Source organism: Pholcus phalangioides, unplaced genomic scaffold, assembly GCF_987345545.1.
Source record: "Pholcus phalangioides strain wild (caught in Gottingen) unplaced genomic scaffold, Ppha-v1.0 ptg000039l_1, whole genome shotgun sequence".
Lineage (NCBI taxonomy): Eukaryota > Metazoa > Arthropoda > Arachnida > Araneae > Pholcidae > Pholcus > Pholcus phalangioides.
In genome coordinates this window covers 4,262,857-4,279,647 of record NW_028301625.1, presented here as the reverse complement: position 1 = coordinate 4,279,647, position 16,791 = coordinate 4,262,857, and the positions used below count along the sequence as shown (strand labels likewise).

Below are 16,791 nucleotides of genomic sequence, written 5' to 3'. Positions count from 1 at the left end.
CTCCTCTAAAGCGACCCTTGTGCTCTTTTCAAGAGTGGTCGCTTAAAAATACATTTGATAAATAAATCTTATGCATATAATATTTAAAAGGATAAAAGCAAGTGTAATTATTTTATATGTATCAAATATAACTGCAGCAATACCCTAAAATTACGCAATAGGAGGAATCAACAATAACTGCTTGTCTTTCTGTTGAAAGTTTCAGCAAATGCATACATATATAATTCACAAAGGGTGCATGGCTACCAGGGCGTGTGGTATTTTACTGGCAAACCATTGATCCTAGAGGCATACTTCCAATTAGAGAAAGTATTCAAATAACTTAGTATAGTACTCAGATATGTCATTTATGTTGCAAGGAATTATACACTATCTACCAATAAGTATTTGGACACCTGTGATAGAAAAGAAAAACTTTATTTAAAATCAATAGTTGGTAGAGCCTCCACGAGAGGCAGTTACAGCGTGAACCCTCCGGGGCATACTTTCCACAAGTCCTTGTGTGACGGCTAGTGGTATTTTCTTCCACTCGGCTTGGAGAAGACATGTCAGTTCCTTCACCGATTTTGGACGGGTAGGGCACCCCTTAATTCGGCGATCCAACTCGTCCCAGAGGTTCTTGATAGGGTTCAGGTCTGGGCTCTGGGCAGGCCAGTCCATTCGATGAACCCCATTGGCACCATACCAAGCCTTGGTTAACCTCGCAGTATGACAGCTGGCATTGTCGTCCTGGAAGTAACAGGGGTCCACCCCGTAAAACTGCCGCAATGTAGGAAGCACATTGTCATCCAAAATAGTGCAGTAGGCATCGGCATTGAGCTTACCATGAATGGGGACCAAGGGTCCCCGTCCATACCAGGAGAAACACCCCCAGACCATAATTCCACATCCGCCGAACTTGACTGTTGGCACAATGCATTCTGGCTGGAGACGTTCTCCAGGCAGACACCAGACCCTGCCATCCGAACGGTAGAGGGTGAACCTTGATTCGTCGCTCCAAAGAACCCGTTTCCACTGATCTACGGTCCAATTTCGATGTGCTTTGCACCACATTAACCGAGCAACGCGGTTGGACTTTGTGATCAAAGGCTTATGGGCGGCAGCATGACCATGAAAACCAATCAGATGTGCTTCCTTATGGATGGTATTCATTGAAACAATACTCCCAGATGCCTGTTGAAACTCAATGCGGATGAGGGCCATCGGTTGGGTGCGATTCTTCAGAATTTCTCTGGACAGCACCCGTCAGTCTCTATCTCCCAGTTTCAATGGTCTGCCGACTCAGGGCAAATTCCAGCAATCACAGCTCACCTTCCAATTCTTAATCACATAGGCCACTGTCGATTTTGGGTACTTCAGCTCGCTAGATATGTCCCTTAAGGATCGGTCATTTTTGTGATACCCGATAATTATACCTTTCTCGAAATCAGAGAGCTCCGAACTGCGCGGCATCTTGCATGCGACTAATGCCAATGTTGTTTCCTACACGATATATACCGGCGGAGGGCGTGACGTATCTCAGGATCGCAGATATCGTCATTTGCATAGGTGTACAAATACTTATTGGTAGATAGTGTATAGTTATTAAAATATAAAAATTAACTTTTTGTGCAAAAACCCTGTGCTCAAGAACCCAATTATAGAGTTAGTGCCCTGTCTCTCCTGATGCCAACAAAAAAAATTAAAAGTTTGTACGTGCAATATTCACTGAGATATTTGGATTCGAAAAATTGAGCAAAAACGAAAAAAATAGCATTAAATGCAGATAAAACGGTTTACCCATATTTAAAAAAAAAAGTTTTTTCTTAACTTTAAATTTTTTGAAAAATTTAAATACCTCAATGAATATTGCATTTGGAAACATGGAATTTTTTCTTTTTTTTGGCATCAGGAGAGACAGGGAAACAACTTTGTAATTGGTTTCTTGAGCACAGGGTCTCCATATAAAAAGTTATTTTTATTTTAATAACTATACAACCCCTTGCAATGTTAATGACATATCTGAGTGCTACATGTAGTTTGGATACTTTCTTTAATTGGAAGTATGCCTGTAGCATTAAGGGTTTGCCAGTAAAATACCATACGCCCTATTACTTATGCACTTTGGATATATAAATATTACTTGATTGGAACCAAAATTTGGGAAAAGCACCTGCATTTTATAAAAATTGCAGTAAAAAAATAGTTATTCCTGTGCAATGTGTTAAATGAAATTTTTCTCAGAAAATCATGGCACTGTAAGTTGACGAAAGTTAGGGTACTGTTGTATTTGATTCCTAAAATTCATGTCGTTATTGATGTCCATATATTATTTCTTTAATATTTCCACATAATCAAAACTCAAGTTTATTATATAGATGATGTATCAAAAACAATTAAAATTTTTGGATTCATTGCACGTTTCACCTCCAATGAAAGCATTGAATGGTTGTGACATCTACGGCATCACAGTGGTTGTTTTCAACCAGCAAAGTTATATTGGCATAATGCAGGGCTTATGTTATTTATTCTTTGAATTTATTTTAAAAGAAAACTTTTCATGTCTATGCAACACTCCAATCAGCATGTCTAACACAATTGTCTGACGTTATCTTGCTCATTCTTACAGTGACTGACAACAGTAAATGTTCTGTTTAGAAAAGCGCTCTTGTGGCGAAATTGCATGGATCGTGGAGTGCTCATATCCATGGGTCACAAACAGGGGCACACAAAGTGCAATAGCCCCAATTCTCTCTCAAAACAAGAAAATATTTTGTTTTCATTCAAGCAAGAAAGGTACAAGAATGAAAATTGAAAATGAGTGAACAAAAACAATCAAACCTGCTTTTATGTAAAAAAGTCTAAATTGAGGGGGGGGGAAATGACATAGTATGAGAAATGTCTCCCGATTAAGGGAGTTTCTATTCTACTGCAATTTATGCCAGTTTGGCAACAGCGACTAGCACAACCACTAACCCACATTTTGAACAATCCTATTATAATTTTTGTATACGATTGAAAAAAACTGGAGTAGTATGTAAGGCTACTGATGACTTGAACATATGTGAAGTTTGAAATAAATCCTACATTAATTAGGTATTTTTATTTTATACAAGTTTTAATTTTTGATATAAACTAATTTTTCAAATAAAGTTTGTAATTATGATTTTATGAAACCTGATGTCCCAAGGAAATTTGAAGAAAACTTTTTTTTAATTGTAAAAAAAATTTATTTTTGTTGTTTAAAAATAAAAAAACTTTCTCAATAAAAAAGTTAAGATACATTAGAAAAAACACATTTTTAAAAAAAATCAAATTTGTATTTTAACCAAATTCCAAAAATACAACAAAACTTGTTACATCTTTTAATTCTCGAAAATGATTTTTAATCATAAAAATAAATGAAAATTACTTGAAAAAACTAAAACAAAGCATGCAATATCAGTTAAACAGATGTTAAAATGAAAGTCTTTTCAACAGATTGTCAAAGAAAGTTACTAATTATAAAAGCATGATGCCCTGATTTTTTCCACACACACGTGCATTTTTTAAAGAAATATTTTACTACTACAAGCCATGTTCGTTACAGGCAAACACGAATGGAAACTTATGCAGTAAAATTACATAGTGGGTTTTTGCTCTTTACAATAAAAATGGCCTTATTTAAACAGGCTCTGTATTTTGCAGGGGCTTTTCATGGGATTTTGAAAATTACAATTCATTAATTTAATTCTTCAAATGGATTTGATACCAACTTAATACCATTGAATTCATTTTTTTTCAAATCAATTTGATATAGATATATAAATTAGACAAACATTTTTGGAAGGCACTGGTTAAAAAAAAAGTCCCATAAAATATGGGTCATAGGGTGAAGGTTTGGCAGTGCTTTCCATGGAGACTTATGTATTCTTTCTTTTTTGGGCGCTTTCTGCCTGACGCTGATACAAGATACCCTTCGTACTTAGGAACACTGTAGGAAGAGGATAGTTACCACAAGTTATTATGCTTATTTTGGCAGTGCTGAAAACCTTGCGGCAGATACAGATACTAGATGGTAGCATCAGTATCTGTATATCTCCTATATTTTAAATCTGTGTTATATCTTTTAAATTAGAATATATTTGAATATAAAAAATTAATATATATTTATAACTTTATCATTAAAATATAATACACCTTTTAAATTAGAATATAATCAATGATGTTTCGTTGAATGGTCCGCACGCTGACCCTTGTTGATGGCCCAGCATTGAAATCTGCAGCAATTTGCGGAAGGGCTGCACGTCTGTCACGTTTAATGATTCTCGTCAGTCATCGTTGGTCCCATTCTTGCATGATCTTTTTCTGGCCGCAACGATGTTGTAGATTTAATTTTTTACTGGATTCCCGATATTCACGGTACACTCGTGAAATGGTCGTATGTGAAAATCCAAATTTCATCGCTACCTCTGAGATGCTATGTCCCATCTCTTGTGCGCCGACTATAACACCACGTTCAAACTCACTTAAATCTTGATAACCTGCCATTGTAGCAGCAGTAACCGATCTAACAACTATGCCAGACACATGTGTTATATAGGTGTTGCCGACCGCAGCGCCGTACTCTGATTGGTTCCATATCTATTTATTTGCATACGCATGCCTGCACCAGTTTTTTTGGCTCTTCAGTTTATATATGTGTATATATTCATCTGTATGTATATTTTCTTTGTTCAGTAATACAAAAATTGAAAAAATATACTTTATAAAGTACAATAACAAGACTTTTATTAAACCAAGCTAACTCATTTAGTTAATTCATAACTGACAAACTGGAAGAATGTTTAGTCCCTTGGGGTCGTGAGAGTCTGTTTCATCATCATACATGTCATCTAATGTTTCTTCTTTTTTGATGTGTATCTCACTTGTCTTGAATGTATGTTTTATGTGTTGTATTCTGTCCAATGAAAAAAAAAAACATCCATGAAAAGCACACCTAAAGCCGTGGACAGAAACTGCTATTGATACCCACACAGAACTTCATGTCTTTACTACAGGTTCAAAGATAGTAATGGACTATTGAGATGACATCCTTGTACCATATCGTCCCGCTCATGCCAGATGCACGAATGTGCAATGTACTTGGAAAAAAAATAAACTGGGAAATGATGTTTGAATGTTTACTCTATAGAAGATGATACTCTATAGAAGTTATTTTACTAAAATGTTTTGTAACATGTATTTCAATAGGGATACACTTTCATGTTTAAGGCAAAATTAAATAATAGCTTAAAAAATACAAAAAAATAAATTTTATAGCAAAATAAAGTATTTAACCAGATGATTACAAAAAATGGAAAATTTACATATTTGTGCTTCTGGCATGCAGGGGACGATATTTAATGCTCATTTCTTGCTTACAAAGTCATTTTTTATCAGGTCATTCACATTGCAGTCATGGAACTGATAGCATGTTTATGAATAATTATGCAAAAATTAACACAGATGTTGTCAAGCATTAAGTTCAGTCTTAAAAACTGACTAATATGAAATGGCAATAAGAGATAGGTCATGTTTATTTTACGTGTAATTTCTTCAGACATGAACCCTGTAGAGCAGGGGTAAACAACCTCCAGTCTGCAAAAAGGGTTCCGATAGAAAAGTATACACAACACAACTAAAACCTAGCCTGACCCTATTTTCTTCATAAAAAAAGGAAATTAGAATCCATGCAAGATATCGCCAATTATCACAAAATAAAATTGTCAACTGCAAGTAAATTCGCTAATTATAGCCAAAATTTTTTTTTTCAAACATGAATCATTATTAGCCTGGATGCAATTGACTGAAAGAGTACTAGATTTTCCTTTCCACTTATCCGAGGACACTGCTCCCGTGATGATCCAACCAAGTTTAGAAAGTATAGCAAACAGTGAATCTGTAATGGAACACCTTCGTTCACCCTTCAACAAGATAAGAGACATTTACTCCAAGCAAAATATTGGTAGGTCCACTTTTGTAGACTGTAGAATCTGCTAACACAAGATCATAGGGACCAATTCATAGACTTGAAAAATCTGTAGTTTATCACATAACGACACATTCCGCATCAAAGAAAACATGGCACACAAATAAAAGGGAAAACTCAGACATTTTTCTGAATTTCAACAGGTGATCATATATATGTCCCATTTTCCTGGGATGCATTTTTCGCTGTTCTGATTTTTTGGCAAATAATTGGCCACTTTGCTTGCTTTTGGCATTATATTTGGTGACAATTACCGATTTTCCGTACTTGAAATCCCGATTTCCTATATTTTTCCTAAGAAAACATGGTCAACCTCAAATTTTAAGGAATAAAAGAGTATTTTCTTTAGGGATTTTACATTCAAACAAAGCTCAATTTGAGGACTTTTAGGAATTTTCCTATGAAGACACAAGAAATCGGAAGAATCCAATTCCCAACCAGATTTTAATAAGGCTGAAAAATTGAAAGGCTTCCAGGTAAATCAGAAGCATTGGCACCTATGCAAGATCATTGAACTCATTTCATAACTTCGATGCACAGAGAAACATGCGGCATATCTCCTATGATTTTACACATCACATATGCGGATTCACAAAAACTTGATGTCAATGTAAAATGAGAAAAGTTAAAATTTGTTATTCCATTTGTGTAAAAACTCGTGTACCTAAATACAAAATGGACTGACATGAGAAAAGTAAAAATTCCCATGTCTTTTTACATATTTTTTTCATGATAAAACTTGCTTGACTTCCGGGATCAAGCAAAGCTCAACCCAACTGGAACTGTCCTGCTGTATCTCACTTTGATTACCACTGTACACAATAGCACACACTGTTTAAAGTCAGAAATACACATTGTAATCCCAGTCTCAGATGGCATCTTTGGTAGGATACAATCCTCTGTGAATTTCACTGCGGCTTTGCATTGTGACGCTCCTAGAGGCACAAACTCCTGGACAATAGGAGACAGGCATTTTTTGTCAAACATATATTGTCTTGGTGTTTTCCTTGTACCCTTTGAAATGCAATAGTGAATAATGATTTTTTTGACAAAATTGCATTTTAATATGCTCTTGCAAGCCAAAGCACAATGTTTGCTCTTCAAGCAGTTGAAACGGTCTCTCTTCTCTTTCTTATTTTTCACAAAGTCTATGCACCTCTGAACAGAAATTTTTGTGAATGTTTCACATTTGTGCAACTAATGATTGCTATCACAATAAGAACACAAGAGGCTAACGGCAGCGACCAAATTAACTTTAGGATGAAACGTATTGCTTGCTTGTTTGTTTGACCTGTGGAGATGAGGATTCGTTCGATTGCAAGGCCTTTGCGTGTTTATTGAGGAACTTGAACAGCTCTGGTAGAGATGGAATGCCATCATCCTTCTGAAATGTCTCCCACCAGCTCCTCATGATGAATCCAACTTGTTTTGCATTATGAACAGGACTATTGTATCTGCGAAGTCTGAAATGCATTATCCTAGAATCTCTAAAGACCGAACACATTCAGTCGTTGAATCAGCCAAGCTCAAGATAGCAGACTGTGGTTCGCTTTGCACTTGTGGTAGAGACATAAGTCTTTACAAAATAGCAAATACATGTTGTTTTTTTTTGTTTGAATACCTCGCGCACTGTATGTCAAAAACTATTTCAAAATTATCATTGGTCATGGAAAATGATTGTATGAATTTCCAGATGCTTCCTTTCATCAAACTAGAGACATTGAAGCTTTCATAGAAAATCATTTTTAATCACAGAAGCACTGAACAAATCAGAAAAGGACAATCATTCATTAACTCACCAGAGAATCGGCTTTGGCAACTAGATCTCTATTCCACCTCGATGGAATGGATGGGAATCCTCCTAGTGTGATGTCTTCTCCTTACGTCGATTCTCTTCACATCTTAACACCAGGAGCTAAAGCTCTGTAACTCTGTCAGAGAAAAATGCTGATTCCTCGATGAATTTGTCGAGATCTTTGTCCTTGCATTCACAGATGATTGCCACGAATATTTCTGAAGCCGACTCTTTAACATCACTAAGTTTTATAGCATTGGCAGTTCTACTTACTGGAATCCATTGAGGATAAATTTTACAATTTTGATTCCAGTTTCGAAAACGAAGAATTCAAAATGCTTTTGCGACAAGATAACATAGCCATGACAAAATTGAAAGTAGTTACTCACTCGATCTCAGTTCACAGGAGGTATTCTCAGCTCTGGCCCGCAACGGATCAACAATTTATGAAGGATATTAAACACAGCGAGTCACAAACTCAATTAAAAATAATTAAAAAAAAACATTAACACAAAATAAAGACCACAGACTCCTCTAGACACACCTATCTCGTCATGCTCTCACACTTGCACTGATGAAAAACAGGCTACAATAATGCACAATGACAAAAAGCAGACAATATTATCACAACAATATCGTCTACAATAAAATACACTCACAGACGAGATAGGTAGTTTTCTCTACTGTAACTTATTTTTTCTGATAATGTTCCATGTAGGCTTTAGCAGTGTTTATCATATTATTAGTCACTCAAGTTTGTTAGGGGCATGACTGGAATAAGGTGACAATTTCGTTTATCAGCAAAATGCAGCTTAAGAAACATGTAAAATAACCAACACTAACTAAAATAAACATTAACATATAATATTTGATGACAACAGTTTGTAGCATTGCAAATGAAGTTATTACATGGGACCATTGGTAAAGATTCATTCAAAAATAAAAATGCATTATTAGTATAGTGTTTCCTAATCCTTCACAAGCACATTCTCAGATCTCGAACCTCAAGATTTCTGGTCATGGGGCCATTTGAAGAATTTGGTCCATCATGGAGGTGGTGTTATATTGGCAGAATTGTGGGTGGTGTGATGCCAATTGTGCAAAGCATCATAAATAATAGTTACTGATAACCCATTGCAGGTAATGAAATCAAACTTGGTAAACATTTCAAACCTTCAAAATTCCATTGCCATAAAGAAATATTAAAAATGTATCAGGAGAAAAACTGTTGCTGCATATTATGCAATAAGCATATTCACATGGCTGAAGACAAGTAATTAATAGAACAATCTTTCCCAAAATATCAAGGTTATAATTTACTTATACAATATTATTGGCCATGGAGGCCTATACAAGAGAATACGTTTGATTGTGACAGAGATATTGTTCTATATTGTACAAAAATTTAGAAGTTGTAGGAGAATAAAAATAATGAAGGGGAGTTTAAAATAGTTGGTAGAAGCAAAAAAATTGGTTTTAATTTTTAGGAGTAGTCAAGTCCATTAGAAAAATAGGAAAGCTTATATAGAATACTAGAAGTATCAAAATTTAGATGACCAAATGGAGCATCTTGTATAGCATGGCATGTCCTTAGCACGATCTCACACCATGTAACTTTTAGTTGTGGGGGTTATTTCAAAAGCTTTATATACTAAGCACATGTTGACAATTTATCAACTTTTAAAAACCAAATAACAATTCACACGAGACAAATTAGTGGAGATCTGTTTGTTCTGCAGTGAAAAATGCTATTAATAGAAACCAGTTGTTTTAATGTAATCATGCATTTTCATCACCAACTGATAACTGCACGTGCAGCGTCTCAGTTTTCTTATATCACATTCGAAATGTCTGAAATGTATATCTACTAAATTTGGTTTCATTAGCCGCAATAGGTCTAGTAACAGGCAATGTTCTTTTCTTCAATCTTTTTTTGGCAATCATTATTTTATTTATATTTTGATAACAGAGGAAAAAACTGTTTTAAATAATTTTTTTCCTTTCTCATTGTCTAATCAAAAGTGAAAGAATATATGCACAGTATATCTAAAGCTGGTATTACACTATAAAAGTTTAATAAAATCCCTCTTATAAAACTTAAAAAATCCAACCAATAAAGCTCATAGGTTACATTCAAGCAAATGCAACCGATAAGCTTATTGGTTAAATTTTTCATGTTTTCATGAAAGGACTTTTATAAAACTTTTATAGCATAATCCCAGCCTAATAGAGAAAAAATTAACTGGTTCAAAGACCATACATTTATAGCAATTATGTTTGATTCAGGCTAAGCACATTACTCTTTCAGTTGAAAATAGTGTAACCAAGAATATCATGATAGAAGATAACGTACCAAGTTTACATGTAATGAATATTTCAGCAGCTTTCTTCAGCTTCATAATAAGTAGGTCCAACTGTATATTTTAATTATTAAACATTCGAAAGTGAAACAAAATTTAAATGTACCTCGGTAATTGGAAAGGATTGTCTGTAGCAGTGTGAATAATGCATCATCTGACAAACAAAAAGTAAGCATAAATTCATGCATAAGCTGAACAAAAAAGCTGAACATGCAAAAATAAAACTTTAATCCATCACAAAAAAGGACATTACATACAAAAAATTTACATTATCACACAAAATAAATGAGTTAGCTTCAAAAAAAAAATTTTGTTTGTGTCCTAATTCAGGCCAAAATTCAATTTGGCATAAAAAAATTTTGAATTTCACACCCCTAATCTTGCTAAAGCTGTATTAGCATAAAACTACTAGTGCAGTCAAATAAGAATACAGTTGCATACCGTTATAACAAAAAAAAAAAATCTCGTTTTAATGAACACTTTTCTAATCCCCCAGATAAGTTTACATAGGAACAATGAAAAAACATGGAATTCCTTCATAACGAAATTTTGTTACAACAAAGTGATTTCTCTTGTTTCTTGGAGTTTGTTATAATGGGATTTGACTGTATATATAATCATATCCCAAAAAATAAAATGGCAAATATATTTATTGATGTTATTGTATCATTATTAATGAAATATTTTTAGCCTCATTCAAAAGTTGTTTTTATTTCAGAAATGATGATATTAAATCAGATATTTGTAAAACTGATTTCTTAATACCACTTTTCCCCTATCGTCCCCACCTTAAACCTGCCAAAAATTAAAAGATAGTAAATTTTGTAAAAAAAATGCAACATTTTAAAGAGCCCTCATCATCAAAGAGCCATCACACCCTAGAGGGTGTGATTTTTATCACACCCTCTATGGTTCACGGATAGCGTGTGGAACCTTTATCTTGAAAAGAAAAGAGCATTCAGAGAGTATAAAAGTGGACGAGGTGACCTATCATTGTTTACTGATAAAAGAAGACTGTTGAAGAAAGCGATAAGGGATAGTAAAAAGCAAGTTGAATCTAGGTTGGCAGATAACATTGGCTCTGACCCAAAATCATTTTTTCGATACGTCAATAATGGATGTAAGGGGACAGTTGGCCCCCTCTCGATAGGAGGCTCAAAAGTAGAGAGCAATGTAGGCATGTGTAGTGCTTTCAATGACTTTTTCGCGTCGGTTTTTAATGGAGATAATGATATTCGATATACGGGTGTTGCATGGGGTAATAAAACGCTCAACGATATTCAAGTGGAAGACGTGGAGGTCCTAAATCTTCTAAGAAATGTATGTGCAAGCAAAGCACCAGGACCAGATGATATCTATCCCAGGGTTCTCAGGGAAGGTGCTAATGAATTGTTGGGGCCAGTCGCACAGATATACAGGAGTAGTGTTGCTGAGGGTATCGTCCCGAGAGATTGGAAACTGGCTAACGTTGTTCCGATATTTAAGAAGGGTAGTAGAGAAGTGGTGTCTAATTATCGTCCAGTGAGTTTGACGAGCTCCCTCTCGAAAATTTTGGAAATTATCATCAAAAGGCAGTTTGTGAAGTGGATAGACGAGAATAATGTATTGTCGGATAATCAGCATGGGTTCAGGAAGGGGAAGTCGTGTGTAACTAACCTCCTTTGCTTCTATGATTACGTGACTAAGGCTTTGGGTAAGAGCAAAAATGTCGACGTTGTTTACCTTGATTTCCAGAAGGCATTCGATCGGGTCCAACATGGCAAACTCTTGAAGCGTTTACATGAGATTGGAATAGGGGGCAACTTGCTGAATTGGATAGAATCGTGGTTAAGAGATAGGTCGCAACGAGTTATGGTGAACGGGGAATTCTCTGGTTGGACAGACGTCACAAGTGGAGTTCCTCAGGGAAGTGTCCTTGGCCCCATACTTTTTTCACTTTTTATCGACAAACTCGATCAGGGTATCGATGGAATTACTAGCAAATTCGCAGATGATGTGAAGCTACTGGGGGTAATTGGAAATGAAAGCGATAGGGAGTTGCTCCAGACCAACTTAAACAAGATTGCAGCATGGGCAAATGAATGGAGCATGACGTTTAGCGTAGATAAGTGCATGGTCGCTCATTTTGGTTCGAACAACCCACGGTTCTCTTACGAGTTGAATGGTGTCACTATCCCGGATGCAACTAGAGTCACCGATTTGGGAATTCTCATTGACGAGCGACTTAAGTTTTCTGAACATTGTTCAGCGGTTGTCAAAAAAGCGAATAGAATGCTTGGTCTCATTTTGAAAAAGGTCTCTTCGCGTTCTCTTAAAGTCATTCTTCCGCTTTTTCGAGGCTTAGTTCGTCCTGGACCGGAGTATGCTGTAAGGTTTTGGAGACCATACCTACAGAGGGACATAGACTTGCTTGAAGGTGTGCAGAGAAGAGCTACGCGTGTCCTTATTGGCGCACGGAGCTTCAGTTATGAAGAGAGACTTCATTTTTGGAATATGTTTACATTGGATGAACGCAGGTGTCGAGGAGATATGATCGAAGTGTTCAAAATTTTCAATGGGATGGATAGGATGGACCATGAACTTTTAGTACACCGCCAATCGACTGCTTTTACAAGGGGACACCAGTATCGATTGGTGAGGGACAATGCAAGGTTATGGTGTCGCAGGGAATTTTTCTCCAATAGGGTTGTTAATAAATGGAATAGCTTACCCCCGGAGGTAGTAAATTGTAACACAATTGACACGTTTAAAAAGAAATACGATAAACATGTTGGGGTAAATCGAGAAGCTATCCATTCTTAGAATAAGACAACCATAAGTATTCTTTATGGGCATTGTATAATATTTCATCATGTGTATATATTGTTTGTAATTTGTGTTAATTGCATTTTTAATTGGGTTGCTGTATTTCTGAAACATATGACAACCATATTTTTATGGGCATCTTTTTATCAGCCACCTCGTTGGGCATTTTGCCTGTTGTGGCGTTGTATTTGTATAAGAGTGCTCAGTGAATCTTAGTACAGCATTTTTAATGTGGACCTGTGAAATGCATTGTCTAAGAAAAAAAAATAAAATAAAAAAATAAAATTTTTATTAGCTGATTTCTGTATACACAATTCAATTTAATTTCACGGCTGTTGCCCTAAAATATATAAGAACATCTACAATAGTACTTCAACTGAAGAGTATCTAAAAAAGTGAGTACTCCAAGTTATGAGAAATTGAAGAGATTTCCATTATTTTAACAGGACAGTGTCATAAGATATGTTTTGCATGATACGGGTAACTTTCAGGAACAAATTAAACTCTTAAGTAGAAGTACCACTGTATTTAGTGACTAACCGCATCAATTTATGTATTTATAATAATGTATTATATATATTTAATGTTGGTTATATATTATTTATGTGCAAGTTATTTTAAAGTGGTCCTTGAAATGATTGCTTTGCCCTGGGTCCTCTCGTATCAGCCCACCAAAGTAGCATAAAAATCTTGATAATAGAGTCCAATGATTTCATTTTAAACAAATTTCTGCAGGTGAGAGCTAAAAACGATAAACCCAAAAAATTAAAAGTACTTTGTATTTTCTGTGTTGAACAATATAGCCCTCCATTGCAGTGATTCTCTAATAGTCTGGTATGATTCTTAAAGGTACCATAAGAAAGAATGAAAATATGAAAACCATAACAGTTGTATGCATTAAATTAAGTGTTAAATCACTAATCATGTGTTTTAATTGTGTGTTAAATCACTTTCTTTGCCTGTGAAGAAAGAAAACAAGCAAAAAGTAGAACATGAATGTCTAAAAACATTAACTACAGAGCAGTTCCAGCTTGAACTATGTCAAGAATCAAGTTTCAAAACAGAAGGAATGCAAGAATCCATCATTCAGGAAAATGAGAAGCAATAAGAAAAATGTTTGTAGCACTGCCAAGAAACATTTTGACTTTGAGAAAATGAATGGGAAAAACTCATGAATATCAAAAGTCTCATTAGAGTAGACATCTTCAACCTGTTGCTTGCGCGAACACCATGGTGCTCTTCAAAGTTCCAAGAGTGCTCAATGCTCACGTCTGATTTCGAGCTTGCAAGCACTTGATCAACACTTCAATTAAACACCCTGTAAACATTATATTCAAGGATTATAAATATGCAGATTTCAGGCATACGTATGTGAAAGTTGCCGTAAAGGGTGCTCTTTGTTTAATGATGGGTATAGGCAGTGCTCATGACTCAAGAAAGGTTGGAGACCCCTGGAGTAGATTAAAGGAAAAATGAGACTAAAAATAATTACCAGATTCTTCATAATACAAAGCTTATGGACAATTCATTATCAAGCAATTATGTTGGAAAGAAGAATATGGCATTGAAATATGACATGAAAATAAATGCAAAAAAAATTTGGAGAAAAAAGATGCACGATACATTAAAAATTAATTTTTTTTTTTAAATCGTGATAATATGTCAAGCGCACTTGAATTCAAATCCTTTGCACTTGTTACAAAGAACTATAATTCAAATGCTTTGCACTTAAAATACATACTTCACACACATATATTTGAAGTGCAAAGTATCTGTTTTATAGTGGTATCATCTAAACTAAATAACGTCTCCATCCCTTTAAAATTCATACTACAACCTAACTTAACTACAACCAAATTACGAGTTGCTAATTATAATTATTTAATAATTAACAAATGAGAGAATTAACCTCTAATTAATTTACTCTGAACCGTAAAACCCTGTTTTAATAAATCAATTAACCAAAATGAACTTTTAGTTCCTGACACTTATCAATTAATAATCAACTGATATTATCAATTCATGTGCGTTGTTCTTTTAAGACTTATACTATCACTATCGTACTACTAGTTTGAGGGGTTTTAAGGGTAGTCCCCCCCTTACCACTAAGGTGGCAAGATAGGGGTTATGTGGCCATAGAACGATATACCGATTCACACAAGATCCTGCTGCTAGAGGAAAGTATCTGTTTTAAAGTGCAAACTATCTGTTTTATAGTGAAGGTCATCCAACTTGCAGTTAATTCCATTCACCCCCCCCCCCCCAAAAAAAACCATACATAAAAGAAATACAAATACAATGCCACAACAAGCAAAATGCCCAACGAGGTGGCTGAGAAAAAGATGCCCAAATGAAGTTAATTCAAAAATTTTTCAATATCAAGAAGAGACTGGCAAAATACCAAGCGATTTCAAAAAACCTTTGCTGGTCCCCATACCAAAAGAACTGACTATCGTGATTGTGGCAATCTTGATTAGAATAATTAGTCTGATAATGCATGTTTCTGAAGGCCAAAATAAAATAGTTCACTCATTTAATCAAAATACAGATACAAAATTGAAATAACTACCAATCAGATCAAAAGCAAAACTGAATCCAATTTAAGTGATGATCAATATGGTTTTGAACCAAAATACACAGAGATGCAATATTTGAGACAAGAACAAGTACTAAAAGGACAATTGTGAGCTAATATTAAATGAAGCATATATTAGCATAACACATTTTTACCAGAAGCAGACAGCCACTTTCAATATAAGCAATGAAATATCAGTGGATAGAGATAAAAATGAGAGATATGAAAAAAAAAAAGTTATCTCCAGTAACTTACTTTCATTCCTGCAGCAGTGGTTCCCAAATTGTGGTATACATACAACAAGGGGTGCGTAATGGGCTATCTCAAGGTAAGTGAAAAGTAATAATTTGATTTGAAAACAAATGAAGTAATGAAACAATTGAACAATGAAAAATGGTTCAACATGCAAAAGGGGTATGTTAGTCCTGTATGTATGTCCAGGGGAAGGGGGCAGTGCCGTATTAAAGCATGGATCCACCCAGGAATGATCCGGGGGCCTCAGAAAAACGACTAGCAATTAAACTTTTCAAGAATTTTCCAGGTATGGTCTCAGAAAAATCACTAGGTCCGGGGGCCCATGATGTTCTTAAGATGGCTCTGGGGGGGTTCTTGAAGCACGAGAGGTTGAGTACTACTGATCTTCAGTGGAAAACGTATTGGTTCTCAAAGAAAATGAAGTTGATCTCAGAACTTTGAAGAATGGTTGAGAAATATTTATGGAAATTTAAAAAAAAAAAAATCCATCATGGCTAATGTTGTTTCAGAGATTACACTATACAGTGGATTCAAAAAACTTGCCTGACCTTTGTGAAATTGTCTAGAAAAGATAGTTTACCCAAGCAAAAACATTGTGGAGTACAAAGGTTTGCTTTTAATTTTTAATCATTTTACCTTTTCTAAAAATAAATATCAATGGTATTTCAAGCTAATTACAAACAAAATTAGTTTGTTACTTAATAATAAATTAAGTTTTTTTATCCTAATGAAATTCACATCTTTCACAAATCAATTTCTCATTCTAAATTTTAGTTTATATGACTTTCTCACGCACACACATTCATAATTTTTTCTCTAACTTTCCATATTTAAAACATAAACCTGTCCCTTTTTAACCCTCTTGACAGTGATGGCAGAGTCTAGTTCATGCAACAGCAAAATTAATTATGTAGTTGATATAGATAATAAGTTATATTTGTGATTTGATTATATTTTGAACACTATTTCACAAAAAAAAGTGTTTTCTTTTACATGAAATCTGAATTGAGTT

At 34.9% G+C, this 16,791-nt stretch overlaps 1 protein-coding gene across 5 annotated transcripts in view; it reads right to left on the bottom strand.

Moving 5' to 3' along the window:
• Vha100-1 (V-type ATPase subunit a family protein Vha100-1) overlaps positions 1-16,791 on the bottom strand; it is a 167,005-nt gene that overhangs the window by 90,437 nt on the left and 59,777 nt on the right. For 2 of the 5 annotated variants that reach the window (XM_089253436.1, XM_089253439.1), the window contains exon 6: positions 10,251-10,298. The exons of 2 other annotated variants lie outside the window; for them this stretch is intronic. In XM_089253436.1, the coding sequence (XP_089109562.1) occupies positions 10,251-10,298 (48 nt within the window). Of the gene's footprint in view, positions 1-10,137; positions 10,187-10,250; positions 10,299-16,791 lie in introns of those variants that run through there. One more of the 5 variants, XM_089253440.1, reaches the window with a different exon arrangement.